Source organism: Toxotes jaculatrix, chromosome 13, assembly GCF_017976425.1.
Source record: "Toxotes jaculatrix isolate fToxJac2 chromosome 13, fToxJac2.pri, whole genome shotgun sequence".
In the NCBI taxonomy this organism is placed as follows: Eukaryota; Metazoa; Chordata; class Actinopteri; family Toxotidae; genus Toxotes; species Toxotes jaculatrix.
In genome coordinates this window covers 14,400,508-14,421,802 of record NC_054406.1, presented here as the reverse complement: position 1 = coordinate 14,421,802, position 21,295 = coordinate 14,400,508, and the positions used below count along the sequence as shown (strand labels likewise).

General features: G+C 42.1%; 1 protein-coding gene across 1 annotated transcript in view; it reads right to left on the bottom strand.

The window, feature by feature from the left end:
* Positions 1-223: 223 nt before the first annotated feature.
* col8a2 (collagen, type VIII, alpha 2) overlaps positions 224-21,295 on the bottom strand; it is a 44,338-nt gene continuing 23,266 nt past the window's right edge. The window contains exons 2-3 of the mRNA XM_041053131.1: positions 10,068-10,259; positions 224-5,608 (exon numbers count right to left, since the gene is read on the bottom strand). Of these exons, the coding sequence (XP_040909065.1) occupies positions 3,705-5,608; positions 10,068-10,230 (2,067 nt within the window). The 5' untranslated portion in view covers positions 10,231-10,259 and the 3' untranslated portion in view covers positions 224-3,704. The remainder of the gene's footprint in view (positions 5,609-10,067; positions 10,260-21,295) is intronic.

Here is a 21,295-nt window from a genome sequence, read left to right as displayed (position 1 = left end):
TATATATCTCCCTCTAGTGTTCATTCCTTTACCTGCAACAGATGCACCACAAACTGTGCCATGCAGATACCTTTACTTAAAAAAAAAAAATTACCACTACTACTCAGTGGCAGCTAGTACTACTATGCCTGCTGTGCTGATGTGTTGTGGAAGTGATTTTACGTTTTCTCTGGAATATCCACATGTGGACACAGCAGACAGAAATAGGAGCCTGACACTGATATACAAGAAAGTTTTTATTGATGTGGTATCAATACAATCAAGTACTGTAGATTTTGTATAAGCAGACAAACATTTTCAATCAAAAAGAGTGCATTTTATACCCAAATTCTATTGCATAGAGTGCACGCAATAGCCTTGTATGACAAAAAATCTATACGTTGATACATTGTACATTACACAAAATGAAAATAAAAGTCCACAAATAGTCCTTCACAAACAACACTAGAATGCTAACTACATGTTGTAAATGCTCTTAACTCATCAATGCTGTTAAATACCATTTATACGTTCTAGGCTTCGGTGGTCGGTTTTGGCATCCCTATTAAATTATCATAAATGTATAAATACATCTTCATTAATTTCATGTGCAAATGGGAATGGCCGTTTGTATTTACTGAAAGTAAAACATTCAAATATCCCTTAAGAACCGAAGCAAGGCTGTCTATTTTTTTTTATTTTTTTTTGTAATGTTTTTTTTGTTGTTCATTTTTATAAAGAAAAACAGAAAACACTTCAAAGCAATTTGTGATTGAGACGGTACATGGATCTTACTGACACTTGTTAAATGATTTGCACATAGGGCAAACTCTGCAAGCAAGTGACATTGTCTATGAAAACATAAGGACAGCGAGTATTAGCCACATGTAACTCACATCACCATTTCATATGTTCAAAAAAAAAAGAAGGCGACTAAAAAAAAAAGGCAACATACAGTACATAACGAGCCTTGGACTGCCTTGTAGACTCATGTGAAAATAATGATACATACCAGTTGTAGATGTATTTGTGTTATTAAGACAGAGAGGGCAAGAGCAAGTGCACTGTTTGCATTACATAGATGTAAAATACTGATTAGGCCTTATGCTAGCACTGCTTCTCTAAAGCAACTTGAAAAGCTACTGTTCATGTGTAGTGACATGGTTTGTAGAAACTCTTGAAAGTCAGTCAAACAGCATACATTCATTCTGACTGCAAAGCTCAATATTTGGCACAGTCCTCCTGTACATTGACATTCCTCCATCAGGGTGAAAGGTAGTCGTAATTCAGTGTAATGATAGTGTTTGGGCAGCACAAGTTAGACTGGAGTCCTGTCTGAGCTGAGGCGTGTAAAGGCACAGAGATGGTCCTATAAGCACCAACTTTTCATTGTTAAATCGCAACAATTTTGCCCAAACCTCTGTATCTTCCTCCTTCTTTAACTGCAACCACTGGATAAAAATCTCATACACTTCCAAGAATGTCTTTTTTTTTTTTTTTGTTCGTGACTTGGTACAACACAGAATCATTGCACAGCATTATGCCACTCATTGGAACAATACGCAAAATAGCCCAATTCAGTGTTAACCAGAAATGTCATCTTCTGATCTCATTATGTATGTTTAATTTCAGGCTTTTCTGTCTCCCATAATCTATCCATTACATTCATCACCTGTTCCCTTACTTTGCAAAGGCACCATTAGAGTGTGTTGAATTTTCTTAAAAAAATCGAAAGCATGCTGAAACATCTTAAAGTCAGATTTCTTGTGGAACATTGACAGGACTGCAATCTCTTCCTAAGGTTTTGACACTTCCTTCAAGTTTATTATTATCTTTGCTGAAGTGTTCATGACCTGAATGCCAGGGAGATAATGTGACACAAGTACACACACACACACGTACTGACACAGTGACAGAAAGGTACGCCTACTAGAACATACAAACGCATGCATTCACAAACACAGCGTGTGTCTTTAATGCTTTATCCAACAGAAATAAGCAAATACGCTGCCCTCACCTCTGGCCCACCACCTCTCCCAGAAATCTGGCAGGGATTTGTTAAAAGTTACACAACCTGTGTTTCACAACCTGTGGGTCTCAGTCAAGTCCCTTTACTTATTCATAGAGTAAATGCAGATCAATCCTCATTTCCAGCTGCATATTTTGACATTATTCAGTTCTGAAACATCCTGTCCTTGTAACCACGGGTGTTCCATCAAGCTAAATAATAATTCAGCTATTTTTGACACAGTGGTTTGGGAATGGATAGAAAGGCTTTTCATTCAGTGATTCAGTTTTGCTCTGATTTGCCCAGCAACAAGTCACACAGAAGCTTGCACTGAAGGAAGAAGTGGATCTGTTTTATTTGTTATCCATTTGCCTCCTTATTTATAAGCAGATATGAGTTTACAGCATCTTCACAGGTTTTGAGATACGTGGTCAGCGTGGGGACTTTCATAGTATGGCAGTACAGATTACTGACTTGGAATGTTAATATGATACTGACTTATTAATAGGTAGTATACCAATAGAAAGCAGTAATGTCATGGTCAGAGCATGTGAAGAGGATGCCTCCGACACGGCGATGGTATTTGCCGTGCAAATGGGAAAAATCAGATCAATACAAGGAAACAGGGCCATTGATCCAGCTATTGTTGTGTACTTATGATCCATTTGCAGTTGCTCTCAGTATCTATTCTATGGCATGTAAACATTGACTGTATGCATACATATCATCTTCAATTAATATTGTCTTGAAAGATAAAAAAGGAATTGTCCTTGCATGATGTTGTTGACCTTCTTTAAAAGAGCAATTTAAATTTAATCATTCTAATACTGTGAGGCCACTTTCTTGGATTCTGTTTTTTTTTTTTTTTTTTTTTTGGATTGTGTTTCTGGAACGTTCAGTAAATTATAAGAAAGACAAAGACCCATCATCTTAAATGGTCAGCTACTAAAATCAGACGGATGCAGAGAAATAAGCACCCAACAGATGCTTATGCCAACTAGATGTTAAAATATGTATCTCACGCTAAAAACAAAAATGTAATCCCATTAGTAATTTCGAAGTACCAAAAAGGTCAAACAAAAGAAAAATGAAAAGTAATGGTATTACAGCACCAAATGCATTCTTTTGCTATTGTTCATCTATATTTCCTATGTTGTATTGTTGCTCTTTATGTCAGTATTCACGTTTTAAATAAGAACACAAGGGGGACGTGACTGCAGCCAGAGGAACCAATCACCCCCCCAGGGTCTGGCGATGTCGTCCTTATGATGTCAGAGCATGTGGGCAGGATGTGCAGTCACACGGGAAGGTCTGTTACTAGCACATTACAAAGTAAGGCACTTAATAGTCTGAATCCAATAAACAACAACAACAATGATGACAAGGACCAAATAATAACAATAAAATTATGACAATATAATAATTAAAATAATAAACACCAACATAAAATACAACCCAAAACACACATTTGAAGGACAATGAAACAAAGAACACAGTATGAAATTCCATCCCCTACCTTTTTTTTAAACTTTCCATTTTATTCACAAAGTTTGTTTTCTCTTTCGGTCATTGTTGTTGAGGGTGAGACATTTAAAGATGATGGCAATACTACTGAAAATTTTATGGGTTTTGTGTTTCTATTATGGCTGCAGGTATTTTAGGTTTAGGGCTGCTCTGAGGTGCCAATACAGGAACATATTTGAAAGAAAGGACAGGGTTATGTGGGACAGAGCAGGAATCCTGAGAAGGAGGAGTGGATGTACTCGGTAGAATAGAGGCCGTTTGCCTGATCCGAGGGCATCTGGACCCATACCTGGTCACCCTCCTTCAGCTCTAGGACAGCACTACCAGACGCCTGGTCCATGTAGCCTTTCTTGTATTCATCATAGGTGTAGGTGGCTGGTACATTGTTCTTGTACAGTGCCACCCACAGGCTAGTTCCCTTTACATGCATGTGGTACGCAAAGTAGTAGACACCAGATAAAGGAGCAGTGAACATGCCAGTAGCAGAGCTGTAGGCATTTTGCCCGTTATATAGGGTCCTGTCAAATTTGATTGGCATGCCAGAGGGAGGGAAGGGTGTGGTGAGGATGGCTGTGAAGGCCGGTGCTACAGAGGCAGAGAGAGGAACTTGACTGTACACAGATCCCTTCCTGTCCCCTGGTATTTCGCCCCCTTCCAACCCCGAATCTGTTGGCCCTGCAACAACTGTTTGGCCATTTCCCGGAGGCCCAGGGGGGCCTGGAGGCCCAGGGGGACCAGGGTTACCATTAAGCCCAGCAGGGCCTGGCTTCCCTGGAGGACCTTGGGGACCTATAGCTCCCCTCTCTCCAATCTTACCCTGTCCTGGAGGCCCTGGAAGTCCAGTTTCACCTTTCGTGCCAGGAGCACCCTGTGGCCCCATGGGACCCATGGGCCCCTGAAGACCAGGAATGCCTGACTGACCCCTGGGGCCTGGAGTCCCTATAAACCCTGTCTCACCTTTAGGCCCTGGAGCACCCGTCAGCCCTGGATTCCCAGGTAGGCCAGTATGCCCTGCTTCACCTTTGGGTCCAGGTTTTCCAATTGGACCATTAAGCCCAGGTATGCCTTTTTCCCCAGGGATGCCAGGTTTTCCAGGATGTCCAATCAAGCCTTGGTCACCTCTGAGGCCAGGCAGTCCTGGAGGGCCCTGGGGCCCCAGCTCTCCCTTCTGTCCTGGTATTCCATGTTTTCCTGGGAGTCCCATTGGGCCTTGAAGTCCTGATGGGCCTGGTTGTCCATCAAGACCAGGCTCCCCAATTGGGCCCACAATTCCTTGCTCTCCTTTGTCCCCTGGGAGGCCAGGCAATCCATCATGACCCCTTTCTCCTTTTGGCCCAGTCAGACCAGGTTTTCCATAGGCAGGAGTCCCAGGAAAGCCAGGAGGACCCTTGGTTCCTGGCTCACCTTTTGGTCCTCGAGGACCTAGTGCCCCTGGCTGTCCATCTAGCCCAGGCTTTCCTATCCCAGGTGGCCCTGGGAGACCTTGTAGACCTGAAGCCCCAGGCTCTCCTGGTTCGCCATGATCCCCTGGGAGTCCCCGATCACCTTTAAGACCAGGCAGTCCAGGCAAACCTTTTGCTCCTGGTTTGCCTACACCTGGAAGACCAGGTTGCCCTGTACTACCTTTTAGGCCAGGAGGACCCCTCATACCTGGAGGCCCTATCTTTCCATTTCCATTCTCTCCCTTAAGCCCACGCTCACCCGGTGGGCCAGCTAGACCATTTATCCCTGGTTCTCCCCGAGCCCCAGGGGGGCCTCTGATGCCTGGAAGCCCAGGTTTCCCATTCAGAGACAGGCCAGCTGGACCAGGGAGGCCAGGTTGCCCTGGAGGACCTCTGGGGCCTGGTTCACCACGAGGGCCAACCTCACCATTAAGCCCTGGCATCCCCTTTGGCCCAAGCTTTCCTGGGAGACCAGGAAGTCCAGGTTTACCAATTCCTGGAAAGCCAGGAGGCCCCTGAGGGCCTGGCTGGCCATTGAGACCTGGCTTCCCCAGTCCAGGTTTTCCTGGAAGTCCTGATGGCCCTGGTGGGCCTCTTGGTCCAGGTTTTCCTTGGGGGCCTGGCTCCCCCTTCACTTCCATCATGGGTGGCATATCTAGGAAAAGAGAGGAAGATCATATTGTTAGTGCAATAATGTATTTAAAATTAAGAATTAAAAAACAGAAATTTAACAGTCAGATGAAGTTGTAAGTGTGTATTGTATGCATTGTGAGAAACAAACAAGTCTTTAAAGTGTTCAGGTCAAAGAGGTTACAAAAACTTGAAGAACTCCATCCCAGCTGTGGGAACTCCATCCCACAGTGGTGCGCCACCAGTATAAACAAAGCAAGCAGTGCTTGACCAGCTAAAGCTAAAAATAGACAACAGTTAGAACGGCACCAAGGTGAAAGTATTATCTCTCCTTAAATATCAGAACTGCATTCTGTCCCATCAAAGATCTAATATTGTCTGTTTGCATTCATCTTGTAATTTACTGCCCGCTTGTGGCCACAGTACACTAATATCTCTGGAAGGCTCTCAGCTGATGACTACCAGCCGCTGCATCTATCATTTCTGTCATGCTTGTGGTCATGGCCATGTCTTTGCCTTGACAAAAGCTGGGGCTGGTCAAGCAGAGAGGGAGCACATCATTTTTTGGATGCTGTGGATAATCCTGGGATCTTTGATGAGTGACTTGCTATAGCTAGTTGTAGATAACTGTGTAGATAACTTGTCAAGCTGTCCTTGACTCAGTTTCCACCGTGAAATATTGTATGCATTAATATACAGACACACAGATGTGTGTGTAAACTACACTTGAGCATTAGTAAATTATTTCAACATCTTTCTAAGCATTAAGAGCAAGTAGTACCAAGATAACAAGCAAATTACATTCTGATTTAACATCTCAAATTGAAGCAGTCTGATAACTGTCCTGAACAAACATTCTGATGTGCTCAAAGAGGAACTAGAAAGCATGATGGAAATAACAGTCAAACTGAACATGAAGCCTGATAGCATACCGAAGTTCCTAAAAGCAAGACCAGATCCCTAAGCAGTAAGATCCAAAATTGAAACAGAGTTGGAATCCTTGATCAAGAGCTGGGTGCTGGAACCTGTTACACAAAGCGAATGGAAGTATTGCAGAAAAGGCAACTAAAGCAGCCACATGTTGGCCACTACAGTATGGTCCACATGAAAGAACTTGCCAGAAGCTACTTCTGATGGGCTGGACTCAATGGGCCATTGTTGGCCTGTTTGAAGAGAAGAAGTTCGTTGTACTGTATATGCACATAGTAAATGCTCATCCATCATGAGATCTACCATGTCAGAGAAGACCATTGAGAAACTGAACATTGAGAAGACATCTGACATCATGACATCACTTATTAGGGAAATGAAAACTCAAACTTCAGCCATGTTGAAATAAAACCTGGGAATTGCTGGTATCTTGAAATTCAAAACATGGCCCCCCAAACCTGGAGCCCTGTAATACAGCCGCTGACTGTACTATTTCTGATTGATCACCGAAATGCTTCAGGCATCTTATTCAACAGCAATAAATGAGAGAGAAAAAAGTTATTATTTTCCTTTTCTTGTAACATTCCTTGTAAAATCCAAGCTGAAATACCCATTACATCCCCTAATGTACTGTAGGTAGGGAACTACCTACCCCTAGTGTCACTTAGTGAGACATGCAGCCTTTTTAAGATCAATATATGAAATCAAACACAACACTGAGAAAAGCTTAATGATCCTAAAAGTATTTGGGTAATAGTATTGTATAACACCAGGTATGTTGTAATAATCATGTCTGTGAGCAGCATGCTGAAAAAAGCAGTATGAAGAGCTGATGGTGGATGTTCCTGAGTTGTGCAGGCCTGCATCATACAGTTTGAAACCTAAAAAATATTATAAAACATTAAAAAATATTAAGTTCAAAAAGATACACATACATTTTATATTATTTATATCATTATAACATGTCTCCACTCACTGGATCTTACTTTTGGAGCTGTGGCCATTGTTCCTATTGTTTCTGATCACATTTTACTCATCAACTTTACTGATAAAATCTGTGGATGTAGCAAAGCTTGAAAAGTGCAATAGGATGAGGAACACAAGCAGTCAGATGATCAGGCAGACTGTACCTTTAAGGAGGAGAAAATATGGCAGACATTAAAATGAATGTCCAGTCTGTGCATTGTCAATGTCCATGATTTTACTTCCTGACTCACTTCTAGGTTTAACCTTAATTATGTTCTTTTACCACAGGTTTAGAACAATTATGAGATTTTGGGTGCTCTCATTTTAGGTTTCACCTCCAAATAAATGTTCGAGACAGCATGTCTGAACTTGTGGTTTGTCAGCATAAGTAAGGGTGCCACCTTCTGGCCAAACAAAGTTTCTGCACCACACGTGGATCTAAGAATAGCAAGGCTGCTTCTTTGTTTTTCATGCATCCAACACAAACACTCTTTTCAACTGTGCAATGAGAATTATAGTCTCAGTTTTAGAATTGTTTTGCTGTCATGTAGCTCCACTGTAAACCACCTTAATATATCAACACAAAGAGAAAAGATAAGGTACTTGTTCACTGTTGAGAGGCTATAAAAGCCTCTTCATTTCTTGTTGTGATGCTCTCCATGATTTATCTTATGCTTTCAAATAGGTTCGTACTCAAATATGCCCTTGGAAGAGAAAAGCATCAGGAACACCCAACAAGCCAGGGGGCTTCTACAGTGCCAAGGTACTGACTTTAAGCCAGCTAAGATGGATTATTTAAACTGAAGCACATTAAATTTGGGACAAAAAGACAAGAGCAATTTGTAAAGCTGCAGCAAAGGTTGACATTGTGACTAACACCGGTAAGTAAACTTTTAGCTTGTTAGTGTTTTGAACTTCATAGGAGTAATTAAGGAGGAGAAATCATCACTAGCCTTGAGTAATAGCCTTGTACATAAAACATAGTTCACTTAATTATCTGACATTTTTGAAGTTTAGTCATAATTTAGTCTTTGACCTCTCTCTGTAATTTAACACCTATTATTAATCATACTGACCACACTAGGAATTGTCTTACATGTGGGACGTTACTAATCAGTATACTGGGAACCATTTTGTCTGTCTGATAGCAAAATATTTTCTATCTTTGTCTGTTTTGTGTAACAGTACACAAAAAAATTCCCTACTTGTCTGTAAAAATTGGCAAAAGACCACTGCATGATATTGATTCTACCCCTGATACAGTAAATCTTATAACAGTTATACGCTGTACTTGAGGACACAGACATGTATATGGTTGATTAAAATCACTTTGTACATTTAGTATATGTTTTTTTATACAGTTGTCTTCTGGTGGGCTGCCACTAACCGACGTTACATACTCCAATAAAAATGTTTGATAGACTGTCAGTGGTGATGCAATGTGGACATGTGGCCACTGAGTGGCAGTAAAAGCACTGTATTCACATGAACCACATGAAGCGTTAGTTTCATTCATCCAAGTCTAAATCTTGTTTCTGCCACTCGTTGCAATCTCACTTCCAGAAAGCATAACTTAAGACTGGATAAATTATTCTAACAGATCTTTGATGTTTCTGTGAGAGATTTAAACGCTGTATTTCAACACTGAATTTGAATCCAGCTACGAGAGTATTTCATTGTCAAACATCGCTTTATGATGCTGAAATAAAAAATGTGCCTCTCATTTGCTTTGAATTTTGCTTTGAAGTAGGCGCCCCTGCACATTGCATATCATCCAGAATTTGCATTTGCAGCTTGAGTGAAATTTGATAATGATCTCAGTGACAACATGCACATTTTTTCAGGATGATTACTGCCTACCCCCTTCCTTTTCCCAGTTCCTTTGCCTGGGTTTTTTTCATTTAATCTATTTTTATTTCCTTCACACTCTCTCCTTCATCTTACAGCTGAAGAACATGTGATAAACAGTGGTTGTAGTAACAGCATCCAGATGGCAGGAGGAACAACTGGCCCAGTGGGCACTCAGGCCTCCATTAGGACCTGCCAAAAACTGCTGGATCCACAGGGCAAGGAGACGCACACTGTAGAGAAATATTAAACCTGTGGCTTAAGTGCACAAGACTGTCCTATTCATGGGGTGGTCTCATTTTCAATTACATTTTAAACTGTGATGCCTTTTGTTCGTAGGAGGTTGTTTTCCTATAAATGTCTTTCCTATTCTTCTTTTCTTTGTACAGTACGATCATTATCATATAATTATCATGCTCACTTTGATTTAAATAACTGGAAAAAGATCTATTTCTCCAGCTACTACTGACAGGATACTGCAAGGAAATGTACTGTTAGCAGTAAAATAACTTTGGACCAGACACAATTTTGTGAGCATATGTGAGTGCTTGAATTAGCCTAAGAGAGACACAGAGACTCAAGATTAAACCACACTGAATCAGTTCAAAGTATCAATACTTCCATTGACCCAGTGGACAGTTGTTAATGTGTGTACATGAACCTATAGGCCTGCAGAGCTGTTGAGCGAGACATTAAAGTAAAAGAGACACACATACACTAGACTCACAGGGATAACTTACCAACATAATGTCCCTTGCCCTCTCGAAAAGGGGGTCCAATGGGCCCTTTCATCATAGGTTGCATGTACTTCATGTGGGGTATGGGGGGATAGCCTCCAGCAAGAGCACGCCCCCCCAGCATCAGCAGCACACAGACAGGAGCCAACAGCATGGTCACCAGCATCCCAGGCTTCAGGTGTCACACACAAAGAACTGGAGGGAACAGAAAAAGAGGGCAGAGGATATTTTTGTTAATCTGGGCGTCACCGCTTTTTGTTGTCGACTGAGAAATACAGAGAAATAGTAGAGGATTCATGTGTAGATTTCGGAAATCACTGACCGAAATCACTCACCCACATACACAGACAGCGATAATGAGGTATGGAACCCTTCTGATATAAGTCTGAAATCTTGCAATTGTGGAAAAACGCTTCATTTGAAACACGCAATTCATCTTTATCAGCAAGGCATGCAGTGATATGAAATCTCTTCAGCTCTGAAGATTTGGCCTTACACTTTCTCTACATCCTCTACAAGCGTAGTATGGCTGTATCCAATCCAAGCCAGTCACGGACAGCCAGCCAAAGCAAACCAAGGAAGCCAAAGAAACATGTTTCTTGCACGTAAGCATGCAAAGTGCTTTATATGTATGACGAAACATAAAGGGATAAAAGCTTGGCTGACATTTCCAAAATTGTAAGGTCTGCTATGCATCGATTTGTTCAAGACAGACACTATATCCAACACTGGTGAATGATGGCCAAAGGTTTAAATGTGCAAATACAAGATACAAACACACAAATATAACATATCATAAGCATGTTGATTGTGTACGTCCCTGCAGTCAGCTGCTGCACAGGTACAGTATGTGCTAAGTACTTGGCTGGGGCAGTGTTTGGTCTTGCTGGTCTTCAGAGACTGTGACAGGCAGATCTGTTGACTTTATTTTACTTCAGGAAGAAATGACCACATCGCCCCCTGCCAAATATTTTCACAACCGTGGTCAGGTGCGAACAGGAAACCGCCGGAGGATAGTTAGTGTGTTTGTGTATCATAAGTGAGCAACTGTAAGTGTCTGGGACTGGCTTTAACTGGTGAAATGATGTGTGAAATGGGGAAAAAAAAATTCCACTCTACCCTGAGCTGTTTTCATCAGCTCCCTGTGGACTGATGACTGTCAGGAGTTAATGGCAATAATGTCACGCTAATATTAGGCATGGAGGTTGTCGAAGGATGAGAGAAAATGGTGCATAGCTGTGAAAAAAAAACTGTACACTGCAAGTTTCTTTCCATTAACCTGCCAGGAATTTACTGATTTGATTGATGTAGACCATTGTCTACTGGACTGTGCAGGATACCAAATAAGACACAAGAAAGACATACCTCATCACTCTGGCAAATTTAATTTGATTGTCACATCTTAATTGTTTTGGGTTATTGATTTAAAGCAGAATTAAGTACCATGCCCCAGCTCCATAAGGGAAGAGGAGATTTGGACCCTGATTATACAGTCATCATATATGTCACAGTATGTCTCTAGCTCCTTGTGCTGCTGCACCTTAATCTGTTTCTGTTTGAATATCTGACAACATAAAATAATAATTTGCATCCTTAATCTCTCCTGCTTTGTGTAATTGTGGGTCTGAGGAGGGGTTGCTTGTCTCTGCAGAAATGGACTCAGTTTGGATTGCACAAGGTATAGGAGAGTTCTCTCTGAATGTTTACTCTGAGGCTCAGGAATTACACGAACATGAGTTGACATTTTCTAATTTGAAAATGATCTGACATTTTCTAATTTGAAAATTACATCAAATTATACACCGCAGTTAATTGGAAGCAGGGATTGGGAGTAATCTGGGAGTCCACAGCAGACTTCAAATCACAAGCACTTAGAAAAAGGTGTGTTCATTGCCACCATGTGTGCTGAGATCAGGCCTGTTTTAAAGCTTTACTCTCGCTGTCATCTGTGATTGCTTAGCAACCACACAGCTAGGCAGTCAAATTCTTGTTTTACAGCCATCTACCAAAGTGTTTCTCTAGGTTTCTGAGCTATTTTTTTGTAATTAGCCATAAGTGTGTGTCTGCGGTATCTGTATATGCTTGTTTATGTTGCTGGGGTCTTTGCCACTTAGAAAGTTTTCACACTAAAGCTTAATCTGTGAAAAACGAAGAAAGCAAAGACAAAGATGTTAAGGGAAATAAACAGGAGAAAGAGAGACCAGTGCTGGTAGCGTGGTGTTTGGTCGTTGGCCGACTCGCTGGCTGGCTGGCAGGGAGGCTCGTCTGGTATGGGGGTCTGCGGTTTTGGTGTAGATTTAATTTAACAGGCGGCTCTGGATGCCCACCATTCTGCAGGCGTCAAACTCTCTGAAGAACCAGAGCAACACACACTAAAAAACAGAAGCTGTGCATGAACAAGGATCAGACACAAACAGACCTCCACAATCTGTTTATCAAATGTTTTTGTTGAAAAGCTCTGCAGACGTTGTTAAAAAATCTCACGCAATCCCCTCTGGCGGGCCACCATGGGCCACTGCTGGTCCAAGAGTCATACATGCTCTCACACACACAAGAACACCCACGTATCAAAACACACACTCTTGGTATGCATGGGAACACAATATACCTCTGGTAAGTGGTTGCGCAGGGTGTCTTGAAAGTGCTCAAACTCGTTAACTTTCCTCCATTTTCACAATAAAATCAGTCCATTCAAAACAAACCATAACAAAACCCTGAGTTTGAGAAGCTAATGGTGAATCAAAGCCGCCCTCAGTCATTAAACATGAGCGGCATCCAAAGTTACAGCGAAAAAGTCTTGTCTGGCAGGTCGCGTGACACTTTATATAAACCAGATTTTACTGAGAAAAGAAATCGCCGCACACATTACAGTAAGAGATCCAAAAATACACAAAGAAAGAAACAGGAGAACAGAAAAGCAGCGTTAATGAGGAAATAACAGAGAGTCTGACCCTTGGATGTAAAAGGCCACCGCCAACTTCACCATTGCATTCGTACAGTCAGCATTGCACTGTTCCCTCTTCCAGACAGCTGTCAACTTACTGATGTGTGACGTCCACATCTGTGGACGGACTATGAGAAAACAGACCTCTCGTCACAATCATGTAACAGGCCCCCCCCACCACGTCCTACAGAGTAGGAAGACACTCAGACAAAAGAACTACAAGGAGACACAAAATGACAGAAAAATGACAATTGTGTCTCTTTGTTGTCGTTTTTCTTCTATTTGAAGTTATTTTATGTCTGGTTGTAGTTGTTTTGCATCTCTTTGTAGTTGTTTTGTGTCACTTTGTAGTTGTTTCTGTCTGTAGCTGTTTTGCATCTCTGTGTAGTCATTTTGCATTTAATTGGAGACATTTTGTCTCTTTGAAGACACTTTTTGTCACTTCGTAATTGTTTTGCAACTCTTTCAGTAACATTTTGCAGGTAAAGCACGCTCTCAAAACTAATAACATGTTTTATCTAATGATGACTAATGTTCAACTGCCATGGGCCTGCAATATGAATGAAAAGCAAAAACAAATGTTGGCAAATGCACATACAGAACATCGACAGAAGTCCCAGTTTCCCACACACGGTACACTTCACAGATCTGTCTCCAAACCGCCTGATAATCTGAGTCATGAACCCAAACCAAAGGCAAAACTTGCAGTCGTCGCCTTTCTTGAACATATGTTGGATCCCATTCTAACAGAGCTGAAATGCTAATCTTCGAAGGCTTTGGGCCGCCGAAGCAGACTCAACAGCCTCCAAACCCATACTCAGCAGCATCTCAAGTGGCCTGCTCAGACAGGCAGAAGAGACACAGACACCGCAGCTGAGCTCAAGCCAAGCACACACTTCCCTAACTGCTCTGTCTACCCGCTAATGAAATCAGCAGCGTTGGGGAGGTGAGGGTGAAGGTGCTCTGCCTCCACTTCCCTTAGCGGCACACATGTGTGGATCCAGACTGCCAGGCATTTCCTAAACCACGTGCCACAGAGAGATTATAGGTACACAGAGCGCGAGGATTCAGTGTCATGGAAGGAAGAGGACGCGGTTGTTTTTGTGGTGAATATTTGAGCCGCTCCTTGAGTGGAGGAATCATCACCTGAACATCATGTACCGCGTAATGCCAGCTTTTACAAAAACACCAAAAAGGTTCAACAACAACAACCAAGGTCAGCGATGGTTAGATAGCTTGGTTACAACCACAGGTCTCGCAGAGAACTGCACTTAAAACCCCGACCACATATTTTAGCTGACTCATCCAATTCTGACAAAACCTTTGCCACAACCACGACCATAACCACTCCTGACTGCAACCATGAACCCACATGAGCGGTCGGCTGTTATTCAACCGCAGCCATCTTCCTTTACCAAACGCTCTTCTTGTAAATTCAATAAGCAAATGCTGGAAACTTCCTTTTTACGGCAAGACTGAATTTCCAGCACTAGAGGGGAAGAAAGGCACACTTAAAAGTAAATTCAATTTATACATCTGTGGTTTATTATTCAATCTGTAGTCTAGACATATGAGCATTAACGGATTTTACAGATTTGTAGTAAAAAGACATGCACCTGCAGACGTCAGGCAAGCTCTTTAAACATACACAAACAGGCCCAAACACTACTAAGGTATCACTTCCAGACAACACAGAGCTCCACTGACCATTCACCTGTGTGTGCCCCTTCTTCTATAAATACATAAGAGAGTAAGGGAAAGACAGAGAAGGGAGAAAGTGAACGCAGCAGTTACACAACACGCTGAAAGCCAGAGCCATACAGCTCCTATTGAGTCTGAGGGTGTGTGTGTGTGTGTGTGTGCGAGTGGGGGGGGAAGAAATCAGTCATGTGGGGTTTTATTTAGGGAATCACCTTCTTTTGAATGAGGTAATCCCTCCTTCAGCCAGAGTGGCACTTGGGCCATTACACCTTTCCGGTGTCAGCTCACTGCGTGCTATTTATGAGCAGTGGTCACAGTTTTTGGTGGCTTTGAACGCACCCTGCATTACTCAACACTCCGCAAATAAGCACTGGGAAAACAGCTCGGCTGTTAACATAACGTGTCTGTGTGTGTGTATAGAAGTGGCCACAAAGCTCATGCATATATGATGAGACATCAATGTGTGTTACTTCAGTTGCCACCAGATGGAAAGTGTATGGAAGGTCTTGTTTGGTTGGTTCTCAGGAAAAAGGTGTCCCTCATGCACCGCCACAATAAGAGCTCCTATGTTCTCGTATTAGTGTTTCCACTGAGTCATTAGTTAATTACAGTACAGTCATTAGAAATACAGTAAATTATTCTTTTTTTAATGTGGAGACATGATGTATACTGACCACGCATTTACTCATATACAATTACACCATACAGTACATATACAGACACACCAAAGTTTTCATCTTTTATTGAAATGGGCTCATACTTACACTACACTGCCAAATATATATATAGACACCCCTGTCCTCTGCATTGGCATGCTTCAGCAAGGGGCTGGGCCCTTTATTTTCCAATTAAATCTTAATGCAACAACTTGAGCTGCAGCTCAGAATTATTTTCATTATCAATTAATCAGACTTACTTGTTTCCTCAAATAATCGATTCATTGCTTTTTGAATAAAATGTCAGACAGTAGTGAAAAATGCCTGTCGCAAGTTCCTAAAGCCCACGGTGATGTCTTCAAATTGCTTATTTAGTCCAACAAGCAGCTTAGAGAGCAAATATATTTAGTTCGCTATCACAGAAGATAAAGAAAAGCAGCAAATCCTCATAATTCAGAGACTGGAACACAGGTTTGTTTTTCATTTGTCCTTGATAAATGACTTAAACATAAGTTTCAGATTACTTTTCTGTCGACTGACCAATCGTTTAATCCACAAATCGCTTCAGCTCCAACTACAACATACAATGATATTTTAGACAACAATGGGCTTCCAACTATGTGACAACAGTTTGGGGAAGGCCCTTTCCTGTTTCAACATGACGCTGCCTCCATGTACAAAGTGAAATCCATAAAGAAAAGGTTTTCCCAGTTTGGAGAGGAAGGATTTCATCGGCCTGCAATCCTGACCTCAACCCCATTTAACACCTTTAGGATGGACTGGGACACTGTCTGATAGCCAGGTCTTATCGACCAACTATGTGTCCTACCTCACTAAGGCATTTTTGGTGGAATGAGGGAAAATCCCTGCAGCCAGTTTCCAAAATGTTATGGAAATCCTGGCAGCACACAGCATGTGACATGTTCATTTGTCAGAATTTATCTGAAGAGAGACAGAAAATGATGCAGAGTCAAAGAAAGAGAGTCTGTTTGTGCAATGTCTCTTCATCCAGCCCAGCTGGGTCGCAGGACATCATAGGCACACAGACTTCATCCATCTCTTTTTCCTCTCTCTCCCCTTTCTGGGCAGTAATAATGATGATATATTCCTGTGCTGCAGAGGACACAAAGGGCACTCTTCAGCTTTACACATGCAACGCTCTCCTGCTCAAGTGCGTGAGCATGCACGTTCAATCACATCCTCATTTTTTTGTGAATCTGTCACACCTGCCCATGTCTGTCATCTGTCTTGTTTTCTTCTTCTGAATCCTGGGATTCCCTTGAAATTATATGACTGATTGCGCACCCTTGGTTTTCAATTGCACCTGTCTTAATGTTTATGGGAAGAAGCACAATAGAAGATGACAGTCAAAAATGTACAAAGTGTGAACTAAAGACAAGACTGAGATTTTGCCTCAGGAGAAAAAAAAAATGAATAAAACAGAGGAGATTAAGGAAAAAGAGATACATCAATTCAGGAAATGGTACCTGTGGAGAGGGTCTGTGTTTTCCTAACATCCCTGAGAGTAAGAGCGGGTGAGAAAAGGACTGAGATTTTAGAGGGGTGAGATTATATTGGTGGAGTGGTTAAAGAGGGAATAAGTTAAAGGGTAGAACTAAGTGGAGGGTGTAGGGGGTGGAAAGCATGGGGAGCAAGACAGGTTGAAGGGGTGTGAAGAAAGCATGGGGGATGGGAAAGGAGTGAGGAGGTCAGACAGAGGGTTTTCATTTCTTGATGACTTCATTCAGAGTAAGACCTTTAATACCCTTGGGCAGGTATCTAAGTGCAGAAGCAGACGTGCTAATCATAAGATGGAGGATGTGATGGATCGTGCGTATGAAAGTGAACATGTGTGTATTCACGGACAAAGGGTGAAGCAGTCAAAGGGAGGCTAATTAGTCTCAGTGTTATTAACCCATAGGACCTCACACATGTACAGTTGCGTACGTGATTTAAGGTCATTCTCAGTAATTCTGCAGCCGTAAGCAGGAACCGTTTCAGGTTAGTAAGAAGGTATAAATTACAATATATTAGCCAGACTGGCCCCCTGCTGCTTCACTGATTCATGCTCTATCACCTCATCTTTCTGTGAAGCCAGGGGAGACAGATTGAAAGCCTGCCAAAGATCCAGACTAACCCCTGACCTGCCAAAAAACCAGTTACAGTACAGTATGGGGGAGCTGAGAACAGGAGAAAAGCAAAAGTCCGTAGGCAGACAGACACAGCTATACCTTTCCGTCTGACCCGTCGGTGCACCTAAACCCAATATGACTGCCTGATTAGGTAATCGAGAGGAAAGAGTAAAAAAAATAATCTCATAAAGCGTGATCCGCTTCCACCTTTCCAGAGCAATAAATGTTCTGCTTTTCAATGCGAGACCAGGCCACTGAAAGCAAACGTCCACACTCAAAAAACACAAAATTAACACAAACATCCAGATTCATGCATTGGAATTTATAACCGTACAGGGTATTGTGTGTTAGAGGGCACTGTGTAAGATAGCCTCACCTCAAAAGGGAAAACTTTGAGGACCCCCGGTAATATAATCTCCTGTAAATCAGAATGATCACACTGTCTCGACTGGCAGCCCCAGCGCTTTCCTGCCCCTCTCTGATTCCCCTTATTCTCTCCTCCTTAAGCCTCCTCACTCTCTGCGCCGCTCATTGCTGGTGTGAATACTTTTATTGTTTGCTGCCAAGACCTGACCAAGCAAGGCGTTTTTCCCCTCTGCAAGTCCACTGGTACTGACATACAATGCGAGCACAATTATTAGAGTGAGTATTCTGACCTTATCATTATGTCTATGCACATTTTCCAGATCCAAACCACATAAACTTGAATGCCTATTGGATTTAATCGTTTTCAGGTGATGTGTATTTGTCTAACATGGGAGGATGTGGCCTATGGTGATTAACTCCTTATATTAAGGTGTGAGTAATTATTTGACAGCCTCATTACCTCAGGTAAAATGGGCTAAAAGAGAGATTTTAACTTACACTGAAAAGTCACAGTTTGTGAGAGCACTGAACTTTTGCAGCTTATGTTACGCATTCATTATACTTGTAATTTTGTTTAAAAAAAAAAGACTCCAAACTCTTTGCATATTTGTCTTATAGAGCCCCACACATTTTGGTGTTTGGTGATATCCAAAGCTTCACAGGCCTGCCGTGTCTAGATACAGCTGCAAAGTTTTGAATGGGCAATCACTGCTTAGGGGCAGGGTTAAGTGAATGGTCAGTTGCTTAGTAGATGGATAGGATGGTGTTGTGCAGGATCAAGACTTGAATGCTGGACTCTGTGGGGCTCTAATGTAATGGGTTGGGTTTGGTCTGTGTTATGTCCTGTGTTTGTACGCCATGTCTCCAAGTAGCTGTTACCTTGTTCCTTTCACTGGGTGGGCCTCTGAAATGTGCAGCACACACACACAGGCCAGCAAACACACAAAAAACTGACGGAGCGGAGACAATGAAAAGAGATCTAAACAAGCCACCGCAATTTTCTCCAAAACACGTTTTGCAGTGAGCAAAACGTCTTTTCTTTTTTTTTTTTTTTTTAACACAGCTTCGTAATTTCCAGACTATGTGTCAAAATATTCATGGTGGCGGTTCGTCCTAAGGCAAAGCCAGCTGTGGCGAGGAGTCAAAGCCCATGGAGAGGGAGTGTGTGGGTCTGTTTAAAATTCAGCCCTCAGAAGGTGAGAAATGTTCTGGGGCGCTGAAATAAGGGGGCTACGCCGGGAACAATCGCACACCATCAATTATTCCATTCTTTTTTTGCCAGGACTGGAAAAAGTCCCAAGCTGCACGTAGCTGGGGCTAACTTCCAGGAGGGAAAAGCCCAGAAAAGTCCTCTCGTAGCCTGTTTCTATCAAAGGATTCCACAGTTTGACACTCCATGAAAACACTAAGCTATTACAGATCACATTGTCAAAGGCTACCACTGGTGGTGATGGAGGGGAGATGGAAACTCATGTCAAGGGACAGGGAGGAGGGAGAAAAAGAGGAAAGTGCCTCATGAACGAAGCCATGAAGGAGACATGAAGTCATTACGACAGGCAGAAAGAAAAACAGGGAGATGGACGAGAGAAATGAAAGGGAGCAGAAAGTAAAAGCTTTAGCTCTTGATCTCCCCGTTGACCCACTTCAGATGCGTGCCCCGCCAATCATTTCACACACTCCATCCGCTGGCAGCCGAAACGGCTTCATACATACACGCACGCGTCGCGCACGCACAAACACATACATCAGCTGGCAGCAAAACAGAGAGGGAGGCCTATTTTTCTGTCCGAAATGGAGAGAAGGGGAGAAAGAAGGAGAGGTAGAAGGGAGATTATAATTTAATAAGGGGCAGGAAATCTTGGTCAAATCCCCCTGAAGGAGCTGAAATGCCTCCGTGCTGGAGGCTACTGGACTATAGGCTGACTGGGCTCCATCTGAATGGGCCTCTCTGGCACAGGCGGCAGGGCAGACAACCAAAAAAGCAGACAATAGACCAGGAAAAGAGGAATCCCACTCCACCATGGCTTGGAGCCATATTCCTATGTGAAATATCAAACCAGCAATTTGTAAATCCATAGTATCAGATGCATAATTTCTGCTGAGGATCCACACTGATGAATCTTGCAGGTAGCACGTAACTGAATAAGGATCAGTGCCCAAAAGTTTAAAAGTGAATTCTCCACATTTTCATTAACCAGTTTTGCTGTGATCTTAGCTTCTACCTCACCTCAAGTTTAAGCATTGTTTGAAATATTTTGATACTGGTGTCAAAACAATACCTGAGGTTCAAAACCTTTCACTTTTCACTTTTCCATACTTTTCAAACACAGCAGTGTCAGCAATGTGAAATAAAATAGTATATTTTATTTGGCAAAATTATAACTTTAATAAAGAAATGTCTGAATATTTCGAGTGTCTGTTAACTAGACATTGCACTAGACAGTGCAAAAACACTGCTCTAGTTACCACTTAACAGCAAGGATGTCACCAATGAATTTCCATTTAAAAAGTGAGGCTATGTAAGAGCTGAAACGCTGCCACTGTGGCCGCAAGTAAGTGGCAACTGCAAATGAATAGCACACTGAATTTCCATTAATTTCCAAAGAATTTCTTGAGTCAGTTCTATTAAAAACATTTAGTTTAGACAACCTGACTGAAAGCCAATGGACCAAGAGCACAAGCGTGTCTCCTGATGAGGTATGATGTGTTTACCTCCTGTTTTCGATAAAATGATCGAAGTGTTTTTCTGTGACATGCACAAAATGTAACGTAGCATAAATACAGAAGACTCAGCGATTAAGTCAGTGAAGCAACTCAGTCATGGTCAGTAACACAGAAATATCTATTTAAAGTCAGCTAACATTAGCCACCATGAGCTACTGGTCATACCAGACCAAGTGAGGCCGAGTGTGTCAAAATGAGCAAGAGTGCCTCTTATTACTTGTGAATTCCCACTTTCATTTGAAAGAAGAAGTGTCTATGTTTGTGTTAGCTGTCTTTCAAAAGCTGAACTTAACAAATGACAAATGACTTAACTACTAAATTTTAACAACTGCAGGTTTTCCGATCTCACCAATGTGAAGTGCGAGCTATAAAAAAAAAAGAAAACGAAAACCAAGCCACTAGCTCCGGGGTTCAGATAGTGTGACCATCAGAGGATAAGGAAATGGGATGAGATGACTTAAAGTGATGTGCTGTGAGTTCTTGGATACCATGGCAATTACTTTGCTGTCTTTCCAAAAGCGTGTGGGGACAGGGATTAGTGTAGTGTTTGTGTAGTGTGTTAGTGGTTACGAGTCTTTATATAAGACCTGGTGTAACAAGGTTTAGAGACTGGATCAAACAGGCAGTGCACTCAGCTAAGTGTTTATGCATATGTTACACTGAAGTGTGTTTTCAACCAAACCCACTTTCCTTCTACTTCTTTATTCT